The sequence below is a fragment of the Herpailurus yagouaroundi genome, unplaced genomic scaffold, assembly GCF_014898765.1.
Source record: "Herpailurus yagouaroundi ecotype Mexico unplaced genomic scaffold, PumYag 159, whole genome shotgun sequence".
Lineage (NCBI taxonomy): Eukaryota > Metazoa > Chordata > Mammalia > Carnivora > Felidae > Herpailurus > Herpailurus yagouaroundi.
Window position 1 is genome coordinate 7,024,749 of NW_024412400.1, and position 14,923 is coordinate 7,039,671.

Below are 14,923 nucleotides of genomic sequence, written 5' to 3' on the forward strand. Positions count from 1 at the left end.
CTCCCATGTCCAGCATTAATTCTTTCACCGTTTTCGTTTTGCCTGCTTGGACCTCTGGAGGAGGCATCCCGAACAGAGGGCAGCGCAAGCCATGGTTCAAGGCCACGAAGCTGGAGTCGGACTGCTCCTTCGGCTCAGAAAGCGGCGCTCTTTCCGCCACCACTACACCACACAACGGTTTTTAGGTGCTTCTACCTCACCAGAGAGCCGCCGGCCACAGGGACAAACAGCATCAGGTGAGCACAAGGCCAGGCCAACTTTGGCTCCACCACCTGCCCTTGGCTAAAGGGGAAGAGGCGGGACATCCGCCCGGTCCCAGACACTTCCGGAAGTGACGTAGGAGTGTCAACATGCAAGATGGCGGCCCATCACCGGCAGAACACGGCAGGGCGGAGGAAAGTGCAGGTATGGGAGCCCCGCTCCTCGACCTCCCGGACGCGGCCTGCGGCCCCGGGCCCACCTCCAACGAGCAGCTGCCTCGGGCCGCGGTCGGCCAGGGTAGCGTCTTGGGGCGAGCGGGACGGGGCGCAGCCAGCGGCGAGGGGTGGGGCCGCGGCGTAAACGGCTTGAGGAAGGGGCGGGGGGCGGCTGGCTGGGCCCGCCCGGCCCGGTCCCAGGACCCTCGGGTGCGCGGTTCGGAGCCCAGGGTTGCGGGTCTGCAGCTCTCTTGTGGGCTTGCGGGATCTGGATGGGCTCGATCCCCGCCCACCTGCCTCCCCCTTCCCTTGCTTTTCTTCAAAGCGCTGTGCCCTAGCCGCGTCTGAGCAGAGGCCTCCGGGCAATTCCCCGGCGGGCGGCCACGGAGTGGGCTTGTGCGGGGGCGTGGCGGGGCAGCGGGGCGCCCACGGTCCTGCGGGGTTTCTGCGGAGGATTCTGCTCGGGAGCCCCCTGCCTTCCCGACCCTCCGCCCCCCCTCCCCCCCGGAAGCTTTGTCCCTTGTGAGGTGGAAACGACGTGGGAGTGTGCCAGTGTTAGTGGGGAAACGATCATTTTTATTAATTTTTTTCATCTTGTGCATCCTCGAGTCTTTCTTTCCTGTTTCTGTAATTTATTCTTCAAGCGTAGAGTTATCCAACCCTTCGGTGTGTGCTTTATGCCTTCGTGAATCCACTTTTATTTTGGGTACGTTTAAGAGTTATTGCTACCTATTATTTTAAACGGTGCGAGGAGTAAAAGCCCTATTACAGGTGTTTGCCTGCAGGTGGATTGTATGTAGGAGTGAAGGTTTGTGTACTTACTCATTAAACATTTCCTGAGCACTTAGTTTAGTCCCAAAGATGTGCAAAGAATTGAGACAGTGTAGGAATAAGTAATATGGAACACTGCGTATGTAGATCTACAGGTTGAAATCGAGTATGTAATAGGTAAAAACAAACAAACAAACAAAAAAACCCCTTATCTTCAGTAAGGTAACCCTTACTGGCTGTAGGCCATAGTCTTCTGGGCAGTTTACTTGTTTTATTGATCTCATTGATCAATGCAGTGTCCTGAGTTAGAATCTACAATTGCTTACCCTGTTAGGGGATTTTTAAGTGCACCAGTAATGGGATTATATAACCCCAGCATCCAAGCCAGGTGGGTGAGAATGACTGCTCCTGACTAAAATGCAACTCAAAATTGTCTTAATTGTATTCTAGACACTGGAGTGGTACACCATAAGGTAGTAAATAAAGGAGCGTTATCAGCCACCTCAGTTTCTTGTATTTAAATTTAAAAAGCAATATAAGGGTGCCTCGGTGGCTCAGTCAGTTAAGTGTCTGACTTCAGCTCAGGCCATGATCTCACAGTTCATGGATTTGAGCCCTCCATCAGGCTCTCTGCTGTTAGCACAGAGCCTGTTTTGGATTTTCTGCCCCCCCCCCCCCCCCCCGCTTGCTCACTCACTCTCTCTCTCTGTCTTTCTCTCAAAAATAAGCATTTAAAAAATTAAAAAGCAATATAAAAGTGCAAGATGAGGAAATGTAAATTCACCACAGTGTGTATGGAAAAACTGAATGTTTTAATAAGCTGAATGTGAGCCATCACATGTTTAACGAGGGAGATAATTCCATTCTTTGCTGATCAGAGTACAAAACTGTAATTTGGGGGCCAGCACTTAGTACCTTGTTCTTGATAGGTCTAGCCATCAGATTGGTGAAGTAACCTAAAACTATGTCCTATGAAGAGCATTCAGCAGAGCTAAGATTAGTCTGATGAAGAGAATCTTCCGTGAATCTTATTAGCTGCTTTCAGAATTTGTCCCCAAGAGACAGAACCAATGTGAGAAGCTACAGAGATTGATTTTATCTCAACGTGAGAGAGAACTCTTATTTATGGAAGTGGTTTGTTTTTTTTTTTAACTAGTTGCCAAAGAACCCCACAAAACAATATAAAGGTAAAGATGATAATTGTCCTCTACTCTTCAAAGAATGCTACTTTGGACCATGTGATATATAATCCTAGACCAGTTTTTTTTTTTTTGTTTTTTGTTTTTTTTTTTTACTCTGTGTGCTGTTGGCATGTTGGGCTGCATGATTATTTATTGGGGGGGGGTGGGTTTATCCTATGCATTGTAAGTTGTTTTGCATTATCCTGGCTTCTGTCTACTAGATGTTACCATCTTCCCGGTTTCAACAACCAAAAATGACTAGATCCTTTCAAATGTCCCCTGGAGGGCAAAATTGCCCCTGGTTGAAGACCAATGTTCTGGGGCACCTGGGTGGCTCAGTCGGTTGAGCGTCCGACTTCAGCTCAGGTCATGATCTCACAGTCCGTGAGTTCGAGCCCCGCGTCGGGCTCTGTGCTGACAGCTTGGAGCCCGGGGCCTGCTTCAGATTCTGTGTCTCCCTCTCTCTCTGACCCTCCCCTCTCATGCTCTGTCTCTCTCTGTCTCAAAAATAAATAAACATTAAAAAAATTAAAAAAAGAAAGAAAGAAAACCAATGTTCTATACCTCCTTGTGCGTGTGTACCCAACTTAGGTGATTTTTTTAAATTCTAAATGTCATAATATTTGTTTAGTGTCTTGCTGTTTGTCAAAATTTTAAATACACATTCCCATTGACCCAGCAATTCCTCGTCTGTTTTACAAAAGTACAGGAGTGCCTGGGTGGTTCAGTCAGTTAAGTGTCTGACTTCGGCTCAGGTCATGATCTCGTGGTTTGTGAGTTTGAGCACCACATTGGGCTCTGTGCTGACAACTGTGAGCCTGGAGCCTGCTTTGGATTCTGTGTCTCCCTCTTTCTGTGCCCCTCCCTTGCTCACATTGTCTGTCTGTCTGTCTGTCTCTCTCAAAAATGAACATTAAAAATATTTTAAAAAAACAGAAGCGCATATGCATGTATCTTTCTCTGGTTGTGCTAGCGGGTTTATTTTTGGAATGCTGTCATTGTGAAAAAAATCTAAATGTCTATCGGTAGTCACTTGGCAGGTAACTATAGATTAATCTATAGTTGTTAAAAAGATAAGTTCAGGGGCGCCTGGGTGGCGCAGTCGGTTGGGCGTCCGACTTCAGCCAGGTCACGATCTCGCGGTCCGTGAGTTCGAGCCCCGCGTCAGGCTCTGGGCTGATGGCTCAGAGCCTGGAGCCTGTTTCCGATTCTGTGTCTCCCTCTCTCTCTGCCCCTCCCCCGTTCATGCTCTGTCTCTCTCTGTCCCAAAAATAAATAAACGTTGAAAAAAAAAAAATTAAAAAAAAAAAAAAAGATAAGTTCAGTCTGTATTACTAAAAAGGAAAAGTGTCCAGAAGTAAAAAAAATAAGTCAACATTACATAGTCCCATTTCCACAAGGAAATAATGTATTTCAAAAGTCTGAAAAGCTATTAACAGTGATTATCTCTATGTTTTAGATTATGTGATTATGGGTAAGGCAGGAAATGGGGTATCTTTTATTTTAAAATATGTATTAACTTTTATATTTTTGAGCTTTTTAAAACATTCTTTGTTCTCATAAAATCTTTCCATCTTGGAAAACATATATATGGCTACATAAATATATTGTGCCTCTTGGCTGTCTGTGTCTTGTACCAAGAGGCAGTAGCCCTGAGCTTCGTGATTAAATTGTAGGCCAAAAAGAACCTTGAGACTTATAATACTGATAAATAGACAGTGGAGAGGGGTCCAAACATACTGCTTATTAATTATAGACATAATGAAGAATGAACACATGTCTTACCATTTTCAACTTCTAAAAAGCCTGAAAGTGAGTATGAGGGGTAGGGGTGGATTTGTGATTGGCAAAAACATTATCAGACTATCAAATTGGTGAACTCAGATATATGATGCAGATTTTTTTCCTGGTAAAGTATCAAAGCAAGTCATTTCACTCCCTGGTGGTCCCTTGGTGTTACGATTTTCCAAAACCTGAGTCTTTTGGTTGTCACGCATATGCGTGCGCACTCTCTCTCTCTGCCCCCCCCCAACTCTCCATCTTCCCTTCAACAATGACCTTTTTCCTCACTTGCTTCAGAATTCTTGGGGTAAGGTTGTCACTACTGTTACTGGTTTAGGAGAAACAACTATGCTGACTATACCATAGTACTCAGTGATGGTTCAAACATATAAATACTTGGCCTTCCATTAACAGGAGGACTCTTTTCCTTGGAAATGACCCCAAATCCAAGTTAATCCGGCTCCCATAATAAAAGATATGTATTGGCTCATGTAAATGAAAACTCAAGAGGTAGTTCTAGTTTCATGCAAATCTTGAACCAGCAGGCTCACTGTGACTCTCTAACCTAAGAAACTTTACCATTGGGCTGCTTAGGAGTTCTCTTCGATTCCCAAACTCCCAGCTTTGGCCTTTCCACTTGGTGGCTGTCCCATCCCAAGCCTCATGCCCTTTCACGCAGTATCCAAGATTACAGTGTCTTAAGTAGCTCCTGTACATTTTCTCCTAGGATTTGCTTGCCTTAAGGAAAATATTAGGAGCAGAAATGGGGAATGGAGAGGCAACCAACAAAGTTCTCTTCTATCAGTACTTACCTTCTTTCTCTGCTAAATATTTAGTTATTCCAGACCTATTCAAAGGTAGTGTGGGTCCTTACTTCTGAGTCTGAATCCCAGTTTTGGGTTGGTTGTTTAATCTTTGAGACTTTTTAAAAGAAGTACAGTGAATCCAAATCCTGGCTTCTCAAGGAAAGACCCTTACAAATTAGCCAGCTGTCCAAGATGAGTTACTTTTTATACAGGATGGATAGTAAAAAAAAAAAAAAAAAAAATGTACCACTGTGGCATCCATTGGAACAGAGGTCAATAAACTTTTTCTCTAAGGGATCAGATGGTAAGTATTTTAGGCTTTGCAGGCCACATTACTGTGTCATAGCCACTCAACTCAGCCATTGTATATGTGGCTGTGAAAGCAGCCACAGGATTGAACAGGGAAAACAGATGTGAGAATTATTGAAACTTGGCCAGTTTTTCTTGGCCAAATTTGACCTGATTTAACCTGGATAGCTGGAAGTATCCTTCCACAAAAGAGCTGTGTGATTCCACTTACGGATTGTTTTAGAACAGACAAAACTAATCTATGGTGAAAAAAGGTGAGCTCTAGCTTGCCTAGAAATGGCATGTAGAGGTTGGGAAGCAGAGGAGGGAGCTTCCTAGGGTGGTAATGATGTTCTGTATGTCTTCGTAGGGGTTTGTATTATACAGATACATGCGTTTGTCAGAAGTATCTGTGTACCCTTAAGATTTCTACATTTCGTTGTATGTAAATTCTACCTTAAGGAACCACTAAAAAAAAGCCATAAATAAATAATGGAGTCTAGACAGTGATATACATGTTGAAGTACTTAGGGGGAAGTGATGTTGATGATGTGCAACTTATTTTGAAACGCATTGAAAATAGCAGATCATATGGTTGGATGGGTATGAGATAAAGCAAACATAAACAGTGTTCATTGTAGAACAGATGTGGGTATACAGACACTGGCTGTGTAATTCTTTTGATTTTTATATGTGTTTGAAATTTCCGTAAGATAATGTGGGGGAAAATAAGTTTCAGATGTAAAAAATGGTTAGTGGTGAGCAGCGGAGGGGGAAGTGAAATTTTAGTGGTGGTGGCCAGAGAAGGCCTTGCTGAGAGGCTGCCTTTTGAGTAAGGAGCTGAAGGAAATGAGATTGCCATCTGGGAGAGCATTCCAGTGAGAACATCAAATGCAGAAGTCCCCGAGTGGGAATGTGCCTGGCCTGCTTGTGGAGTGCTCGAGATGCCTTTGTGGCTGGCGTGGAATGAGTGAGGGAAGAGGAGCAGGCGATGAGATCAGAGAGGTCGTTGCAGGCCAGATCTTTTAGGAACGCTGCGGGTCATAGGGAGGGTTTTGGCTTTTACACTGAGCGAGCTGGGAAGCCCTGGCGAATTTGGAGTAGAGGAATATACATGATATATCTGTGTTTTAACAGGACCAGCCTGGCGGCTATATTCAGAGCAGGGGCAGAGCAGGGGGACCAAGAGCTGTTCAAGAAACCCGGGTGGGGGTGGGTAGGGACTGGGTGGCTCAGTCGGTTAAACTTGAATGTCCAGCTCTTGATTTGGGCTCCAGTTGTGGTCTCACGGGTTCGCTGGGTCGAGCCCCGCATCGGGGAGGGGGGAGCACTGGCACACAGCGCAGAGCCTGCTTGGGATTCTCTCTCCCTCAGAATGAATAAATGAACAGGAAAACAAAAAAGAAATCCAGATGCTATGTGATAGTGGCTCCACACGGGGTGGTGAGAAGTAGTTAAATTTTGCAAGACTAGACTTGCTGACAGGATGTGAGATGAGACAAATTGAATTAACCATGGCACCAAGGTTTTTGGCCCGAGCGACTGGAAGAATGGAGTTGCCGTTAACGCCTCTCAGTGAGGAAGACTGGGAAAAACTAGTTTGGAGAGGACTGTTAGGAGAGTGGTTTGGGCAATGGCACGATTAAGATGCCTGTTAGACATCCAGCTGGAGGTGAGTCAGTGCACACTGTGGGGGGGGGGGGGGCAGGGTAATAGCTCAGAGTGCCTCCATTGTGAGCCTGAAATGCCGGCAGGTACCCCTTCTTTTCTTAAAAAGATTGTGAATTTTGTACTTATTACATGATACATCTATATTTGTTTTCATATAAAAAATTGTTACTGTGATAGGCAGAATCCCCCCTCCCCCAGCAAATGCCCATGCCCTAATCCCTGGAATTTGTGAATATGTTATGTTGCATGATAAAAAGGACTTTGCAGATGTAATTAAGGTTACAGACCTTAAAGGAGGGATTATCCTGGATTATCCCAGCGGGCCCAATTTAATTATATGATCCCTTAAAAACAGAGAATGTTCTCCCACTGGACGCAGAAGTCAGATTGGAGGCACGAGAGAGTCCCTCTTTTGCAGGAGAGGGCACGTAGAAACTTTGAGAAGGATTGCAGGCAGCCTCTAGGAGCAAGGATGGACCCCTGGCTGACCGCCAGCAAGGAAACGGCCTGCCCGCCTGCAACTTGAATTAGCTTAGAAGCCAACTGTCCTAGAGCCTCGGAGAAGGAAGGACCAATCAAATTTTGACCAATCAGTTTAGACCTTGTGAGAGACCCTACGCGGAGGACCTTCCCAAGCTCATCCTGGACTTCTGACCTTCAGAACTGTGAAATAATAAATGGGAATTGTTTGAAACCACTAAATGTGTAGTAATGTATATCTCAGCGATAGAAAACTAATCTGATTATCTTGAAATAAAATAATCAAGGATGGTGTTTCCTCTGCCGTCTGGCACATTACCAAATACTCTAGGGGTATTACCACATGAAGTTTAGTGGATCGTCCCCACTCTGATTTCTTTGTTTTGGGTCCCACATAATTGCTAGACAAGTTAATCAAACAGTGCTTACTTATTGAGCCAGCTACAAATACTTACAGTGTAGTCTGGCTGGGTACTTCCTGCTAGGGCACTGCCCTAGTCTTCTTCCTGTCAGTCCCTTTACATGTCTCTTCCAAAATGCATAGTTCCTACCGAAGGTCTATCTTCCCATTCCTTGCAGAGTTCTTACAGTACCGTCTGCTCCTTGCCTTGCCCTTTTTTTTTTTTTTTTTTTTTTAAGATATGAGTCTTCCTCTTCTCTGCCTTTGCTTGTACTCTTGACTCTGTCTAAATGAGTTTTTCCAGGACGTTGTTCACTCACTCATTGCTTCTGTCTCCAGTACCTTCTGCTTTTCTCTTTCTTTTACTTCCATCTCATCTGCCTACACAGTTGCCTGTATCCTGCAGGGGGAGGGCAGCCAATGTCCCTTAACTTGCTCTGACTTATATTCTCTAGCCCCAGCCCCCACTAGAACGAAAGCTCCAAGCGGACTTCTGTGCTTGCTCACAAGATCCTCAGCATTTAGAATCGAGCCTGGCCACCGGTGGATGCTTCATCTGTGTTTGTTAAAAGACCTGAATCCTGTTTTCCTGATCTCTACAGCCAATATGTTTTTTCTTTAACAACAAGGTTTTACTGGAATAGGTCTTGGAGCCTTTCAGTGTGTACAGTTCATGTTGATTCTTTAATGACCACCTGGGACGGATGTGCCATAATTTACCAAGTCATTTCCTTTTCGAAGATACCACCTCTGTTTTGTCCATCATACTGAAATTTACTAAAAAAAAAGATAGCAGTTAAAAAATAGTAAAGGAGGTATTACAAAAGGAAACAAAAGGGCAAAGATCGATAATATAGAATAGAAGATGAAGGATCAGTTTGAAAGTTCCAACATCTGGGGAGCCTGGGTGGTTCAGTAGGTTAAGCGTCCAACTTCAGTTCAGGGCATGATCTCGTAGTTTGTGGGTTCGAGCCCCGTGTCGGGCTCTGTGCCGACAGCTCGGAGCCTGGAGCCTGCTTCAGATTCTGTGTCTCTGTCTCTGCCCCTCCTCCACTCCCGTGCTTGCACGCGTGCTCTCTCTCTCCCTCTCTCTCTCTCTCAAAAACAGACATTGTTTAAAAATTAAAAAAAAGAAAGTTCCAACATCTGATTGATGGGAATTTAAGAAGGAGCAAAGGAAGCAAAGATCATTATTAATGATTTGATACAAGAAAGTTTCTCAGAGCTGAAGTGCCACAAGTTTCTAGATTGAAAGGGCTTTCTCAAAGCATAGGAAACTTAATGATAAAAGGAAAAAAAGAAATATGGAGTGTGGTAAGAACCACGGGAGAAATAAGTAGGGTAAGTGATGAAGGAGATCAGGGGATGCCTTTTGGAAGAGGTGACCTTTCTGCTAAGACACGAAGGGCCAGGGTGAGCCAGACAAGATAAAAGCAGATAAAAGCCAGGGGGAGGGTATTCCTGTGGGTGTTGTAGACTCAGGGGATCTTCTTGGCACAGGCAACAGTAAAAGAGTTTGTTGTATCGGAGGAACAGAAAGGAGTTTGGGGTGACTCTCATGAAAGACGCTGGGGGGGAGTTAGTTAGAGGTGAGTGTGAAGGCACAGGATAGATCCAAAGCACGTGAGGAATTTGGACTTTCAATGCAGTGAAAAAATCTTTGGAAGGCTTCAACAGAGAAGTGCCATGATTTTATTTTAAAATGTCTCTTATGAGTCACGACTATATATATTTCTTGCCCTTGGGCTCTGATAGATATCCTTGTATCTCTATGTTAAATTATCTCTCTCTCTCTCTTTTTTTTTTTCAATTTAAGCTCATTTGCAAATTTCTATTACAGTTACTTGTACCCAAAAGACTAGGCCAAAAACAACAGTCTTGTTGTCTTTGTGCATACAACCCTGGCCTGTTTTGTGACTTTATTTATGCGTTTGCTGGCCATTTTCTTTTCTTTTTTAAAAATTTCCCCTTTGTGATCTTTGTTCCTCTTTCTGTTAAGGAGTTTGACTTTTTCTTACTGTTTTGTAAGGATGCTTAGTATGTTCTCAGGAGTGAACTTTTGTCTTTCGTATCTGTTTCATTATTCTCCCAGTTAGATGTTTGCCTTTTAACCTTACTCATATTATTTTTTGACATTCAGGGTTTTTTTTTCCTAAATAACAGCTGTATTGAGATAAAATTTACAAGTTCACCCTGCTAAAGTATACAATTTAGTGCTTTTTAGTAAACTCCCAACATTGTGCATTGATCACCTAGTTCAGAACATTTTATCACCCCGGAAAGAAACATCATACCTGTTAGTAGTCACCCCCATTTTCCTGTCCTCTAAGCCCCTGGCAACCCTCATCTGCTTTCTTTCTCTAGATTGATTGACCTGTCTGGATGTCTCATATAAATAGAATAAAATAGGTGGCCTTTTGTAACTGGTCTCTTTAACTTAGCCTAATAATGTTTTTAAGATTCTGGCTGTGTCATAAGCGATGTCAATACTTCCCTGCTTTTTATGGCTGAATAATATTCCGTTGCACAGATATACCACATTTTGTCTGTCCATCCGTCAGTTGGTGGACATTTGAGTTGTTTCCACTTTTTGGCTGTTGTGAATAATGCTGTTGTGAACAGTTGTGTATGCACGCAAGGTATAGACTTGTGTTTGTTCATAGCCGCGTTGGCCTTTTTCTTTGAAAAGATTACCCTGGGGGCGCCTGGGTGGCGCAGTCGGTTAAGCGTCCGACTTCAGCCAGGTCACGATCTCGCGGTCCGTGAGTTCGAGCCCCGCGTCGGGCTCTGGGCTGATGGCTCAGAGCCTGGAGCCTGTTTCCGATTCTGTGTCTCCCTCTCTCTGCCCCTCCCCCATTCATGCTCTGTCTCTCTCTGTCCCAAAAATAAATAAACGTTGAAAAAAAAAAAAAATGAAAAGATTACCCTGTTGCTTTTCATGTTAGCAGAGCCTTCTCTGTCTAGAGATTATAAATATTTGCCTGTCTTTTTAAAAAGTATTTTTATGATTAAATTGTTAAATTTCAATCTTTAGTTCATATAAAAATTCATTTTGGTTTCAGATTTGGAGAAAGGATATAATTATTCCTGGTGGAATCACTAGATGCTCCTAGATAATTTATTAAATGACTTATCATGCCCTCATTCATTTGACATACTATGTTTATATCAAAAATTAAAAATTTATAACAGGAAAATATGTTTCCAAATGTTGTTTCATTCTAGTGATCCTTTTTTCTATATTCCTGTGGTGGTACTCCATTGTAATTCTAGTAGCTTTCCAATAATACCTCTTAAGATCTCTAAGGAATATCTTTTCATTTTTAAAAATGACTGGGTATTCCCTCAGAGACAGTATACTGTATGTACTTTGTCTTCTAGGAAGAAATCTGACAGGATTCTGCCCAAAGTTGGGCTAAATTCACAAATTTAGGCAAGAATTACTAATTTTGAATCTTCCTGTACGGCACGTCTCCTTTATTCAAGTCGTTCTTTTACATACCTTGTCCTGCCAATTATGTGTCTTCCTTGCAAATATATATTTCTGGGTATTCATTCTTGTTCCTGTTGTAAGTACCTCCCCCCCCCCCCCATTTTGTCTTCACTGGTTATTTCATTAGATTAGAAACATTTTGCTTTTGGCTGCCTTTTTCTTAGTTGTAATTGCTTTCAGTTGATTCTCCTGGGTTTTCACAGTGATCAGACAGGTTACCGACGGCGGCGAAGTAAGGCAAGGTACTCTGAAGGAAGGGGTTAGTGTATTACAGGAACACAAAACCTCACTTTGTTTGGCAGGTCAGACGAGGCCTTTTGAGGAAGCGTCATCTAAACACGTGTAAAGACTGCGGCAGAGTAGGAAGGAGAGCTTCCACACAGAGGGGCCATGGCACTGATGGTCTGGAGGCACGGTGTGTAAGAACCACGAGCAGAGTGTGCAAAAATGGGTGGCAGGAGAGATGAAGAAGGCACTGGAGACCAGTAGAGGAGTTCGGGTCAAATGACGGGTCTAGGAGGGTGAGCACCTGAAGAGGTTTTTGAGCAGCGGTGAGACACGTTCCAATTTACAACTGCTTTGTAGAAAGTGGATTCGAGAGACAAGACTGGGGAAGAGTCTGGTTAGGAAGTTGCAGGAAGTTAGCTTCATTCGTGCTTATCCTGGACTCGGCTGTTATTGGTGTCATTCTTCTCCACTCCTCAGCGTCTCAGCGGGTTGAAAAATAAGTTTTATATTGGGAAACAAGGGATCTTGAATTTCAGATTTGCCACTAGTAGGCTACATATTGTTATCGCATGTCTTACAACTTTATAAAAAGCAAATTTGGACGTATTTCTCAGGTTTCCTATGTTATTCGAGATGAAGTAGAGAAGTACAATCGAAATGGAGTCAATGCCCTGCAGCTGGATCCAGCACTGAACAGACTTTTCACGGCCGGTCGAGACTCCATCATAAGAATATGGAGTGTCAATCAGCACAAGGTAAGGCAGGGATTGAGTTTCACATTTCACATTTATTCAGTGATTGTAGTCTGTCCAAGTGGCACCTTTCACAGTTTCAGACTTAATCTCTGAGCAGTGAGGTATTTGGTACACTGCAACCAGAATTCTGTAAGCCTCTGAGAAAACACCCGTAGGAGAGTATTCAAAAGTGTTTTAGCTAAGGTAGGGACTCCATAAACTAGGTGTGTGATAAGAGCTCTCTCCTACAAAAGAACAGAGAGATTTGTCTGGTAGGAGGATTACTCTCAACAATTTATTTTTCTGTTTTAAGTATGTTTCCCAAAAGCTTCTTGGCAACCCTTGTCAGTGCTTTAAAAAAAAAAAAAAAAAGGTCGAATATGCTTTTACATTTAGAATTAATCTTGAACAAACATTTGGTTTCTTTATTTAAAAGTGAGTAGGGTACCCAAAAAGAAATCAATAGGCCTCATTCATTAATAGAAAGTTGATATAAAAGTATAAAGACAACATGTTCCACTTCTTCGGGAGATTGAAGGTCTGTTTTCTTAAACAGGGAACAGGACTTAAATCTATGTAAAGACAAATCCCCAGTCAGATGGAAAGGAACTGTTCCTGTATTTTGTTTGAATGCATGTATTGTCAATGACATAGAAAGGAAGATTCAGGAAAGGAGAAGGAGCATTTAGAGCCCCTAGCCATGTACCAGACAGTCTTAGCGCTTTCCTATCCAGTGTGGTTTTAACTCTCACATCAACCTTCAGGGCAGCTGTTATGATTCATTTTCATCGCTGGGAAGATAGGCTCAGAGAAGCCCACGCTTAAATAGCTAGTAGGTGACAGAGAATTAGAGCACAGTTTAACTTCAGAACCCTGGCGCTTGACCTTGTGGTTTTAAAAGTCCGTGTCTCTCTAGCAAACTTTGCAAGTCTGATGTGCAGTCTGAAAAAGAGCCACTGCTTTGCACGGTTGCTGGATAATGTTTCTTTAAGTGGACTTTGGTCCTGTGGGTTTTGAATTTTGTGACCAACGGAAACAGTGGTGGCCCGGTGTCAGAAACATAGAAACTAAGAAAATAGGACTTTGAAATGCTTTTTGGAACTCACATTTGAATTGGAATGTCACCATTCTGGGAACTTACAGTATTTCAGGCAAATTACGGAAAACACTCACAAGAGTTTAAGCCTGGAAGAATAAATATTGTTAAAATGTCAATACTACCCAAAGCTATCTACACGTTCAATGCAATCTCAATCAAAATTGCACCAGCATTCTTCTCGAAGCTAGAACAAGCAATCCTAAAATTTGTATGGAACCACAAAAGACCCCGAATAGCCAAAGTAATTTTGAAGAAGACCAAAGCAGGAGGCATCACAATCCCAGACTTTAGCCTCTACTACGAAGCTGTCATCATCAAGACAGCATGGTATTGGCACGAAAACAGACACATAGACCAATGGAATAGAATAGAAACCCCAGAACTAGACCCACAAACGTATGGCCAACTAATCTTTGACAAAGCAAGAAAGAATATCCAGTGGAAAAAAGACAGTCTCTTTAACAAATGGTGCTGGGAGAACTGGACAGCAACATGCAGAAGGATGAAACTAGACCACTTTCTTACATCACAAAATAAACTCAAAATGGATAAAGGACCACTTTCTTACATCACAAAAAGAAACTCAAAATGGATAAAGGACCTGAATGTGAGACAGGAAACCATCAAAATCCTAGAGGAGAAAGCAGGAAAAAACCTCTCTGACCTCAGCCGCAGCAATTTCTTACTTGACACATCCCCAAAGGCAAGGGAATTAAAAGCAAAAATGAACTTTTGGGACCTCATGAAGATAAAAAGCTTCTGCACTGCCAAGGAAACAGTCAACAAAACTAAAAGGCAACCGACGGGTTGGGAAAAGATATTTGCAAATGACATATAGGACAAAGGGCTAGTATCCAAAAATCTATAAAGAGCTCACCAAACTCCACACCTGAAAAACAAATAATCCAGTGAAGAAATGGGCAGAAAACATGAATAGACACTTCTCTAAAGAAGACATCCGGATGGCCAACAGGCACATGAAAAGATGCTCAACGTCGCTCCTCATCAGGGAAATACAAATCAAAACCACACTGAGACACCACCTCATGCCGGTCAGAGTGGCTAAAGTGAACAAATCAGGAGACTACAACAGATGCTGGAGAGGATGTGGAGAAACGGGAACCCTCTTGCACTGTTGGTGGGAATGCAAACTGGTGCGGCCACTCTGGAAAACAGTGTGGAGGCTCCTCAAAAAATTCAAAATAGATCTACCCTATGACCCAGCAATAGCACTGCTAGGAATTTACCCAAGAGATACAGGAGTGCTGAGGCATGGGGGCACTTGTACCCCAATGTTTATAGCAGCACTTTCAACAATAGCCAAATGATGGAAAGAGCCTAAATGTCCATCAACTGACGAATGGATAAAGAAGATGTGGTTTATATACACAATGGAATACTACTTGGCAATGAGAAAGAATGAAATATGGCCTTTTGTAGCAACGTGGATGGAACTGGAGAGTGTGATGCTAAGTGAATTAAGTCAGAGAGAGAAAGACAGATACCATATCTTTTCACTCTTATGTGGATCCTGAGAAACTTAACAGAAGACCATGGGGGGAGGGGAAGGAAAA

General features: G+C 43.1%; 1 protein-coding gene across 3 annotated transcripts in view; it reads left to right on the plus strand.

The window, feature by feature from the left end:
* The first annotated feature begins 331 nt into the window (after window positions 1-331).
* The window catches only part of WDR48 (WD repeat domain 48), a 43,892-nt gene continuing 29,300 nt past the window's right edge, over window positions 332-14,923 (plus strand). For all 3 annotated transcript variants that reach the window (XM_040479831.1, XM_040479829.1, XM_040479830.1), the window contains exons 1-2: window positions 332-405; window positions 12,131-12,271. In XM_040479831.1, coding sequence (XP_040335765.1) covers window positions 358-405; window positions 12,131-12,271 — 189 coding nt within the window. In that variant the 5' untranslated portion in view covers window positions 332-357. The remainder of the gene's footprint in view (window positions 406-12,130; window positions 12,272-14,923) is intronic.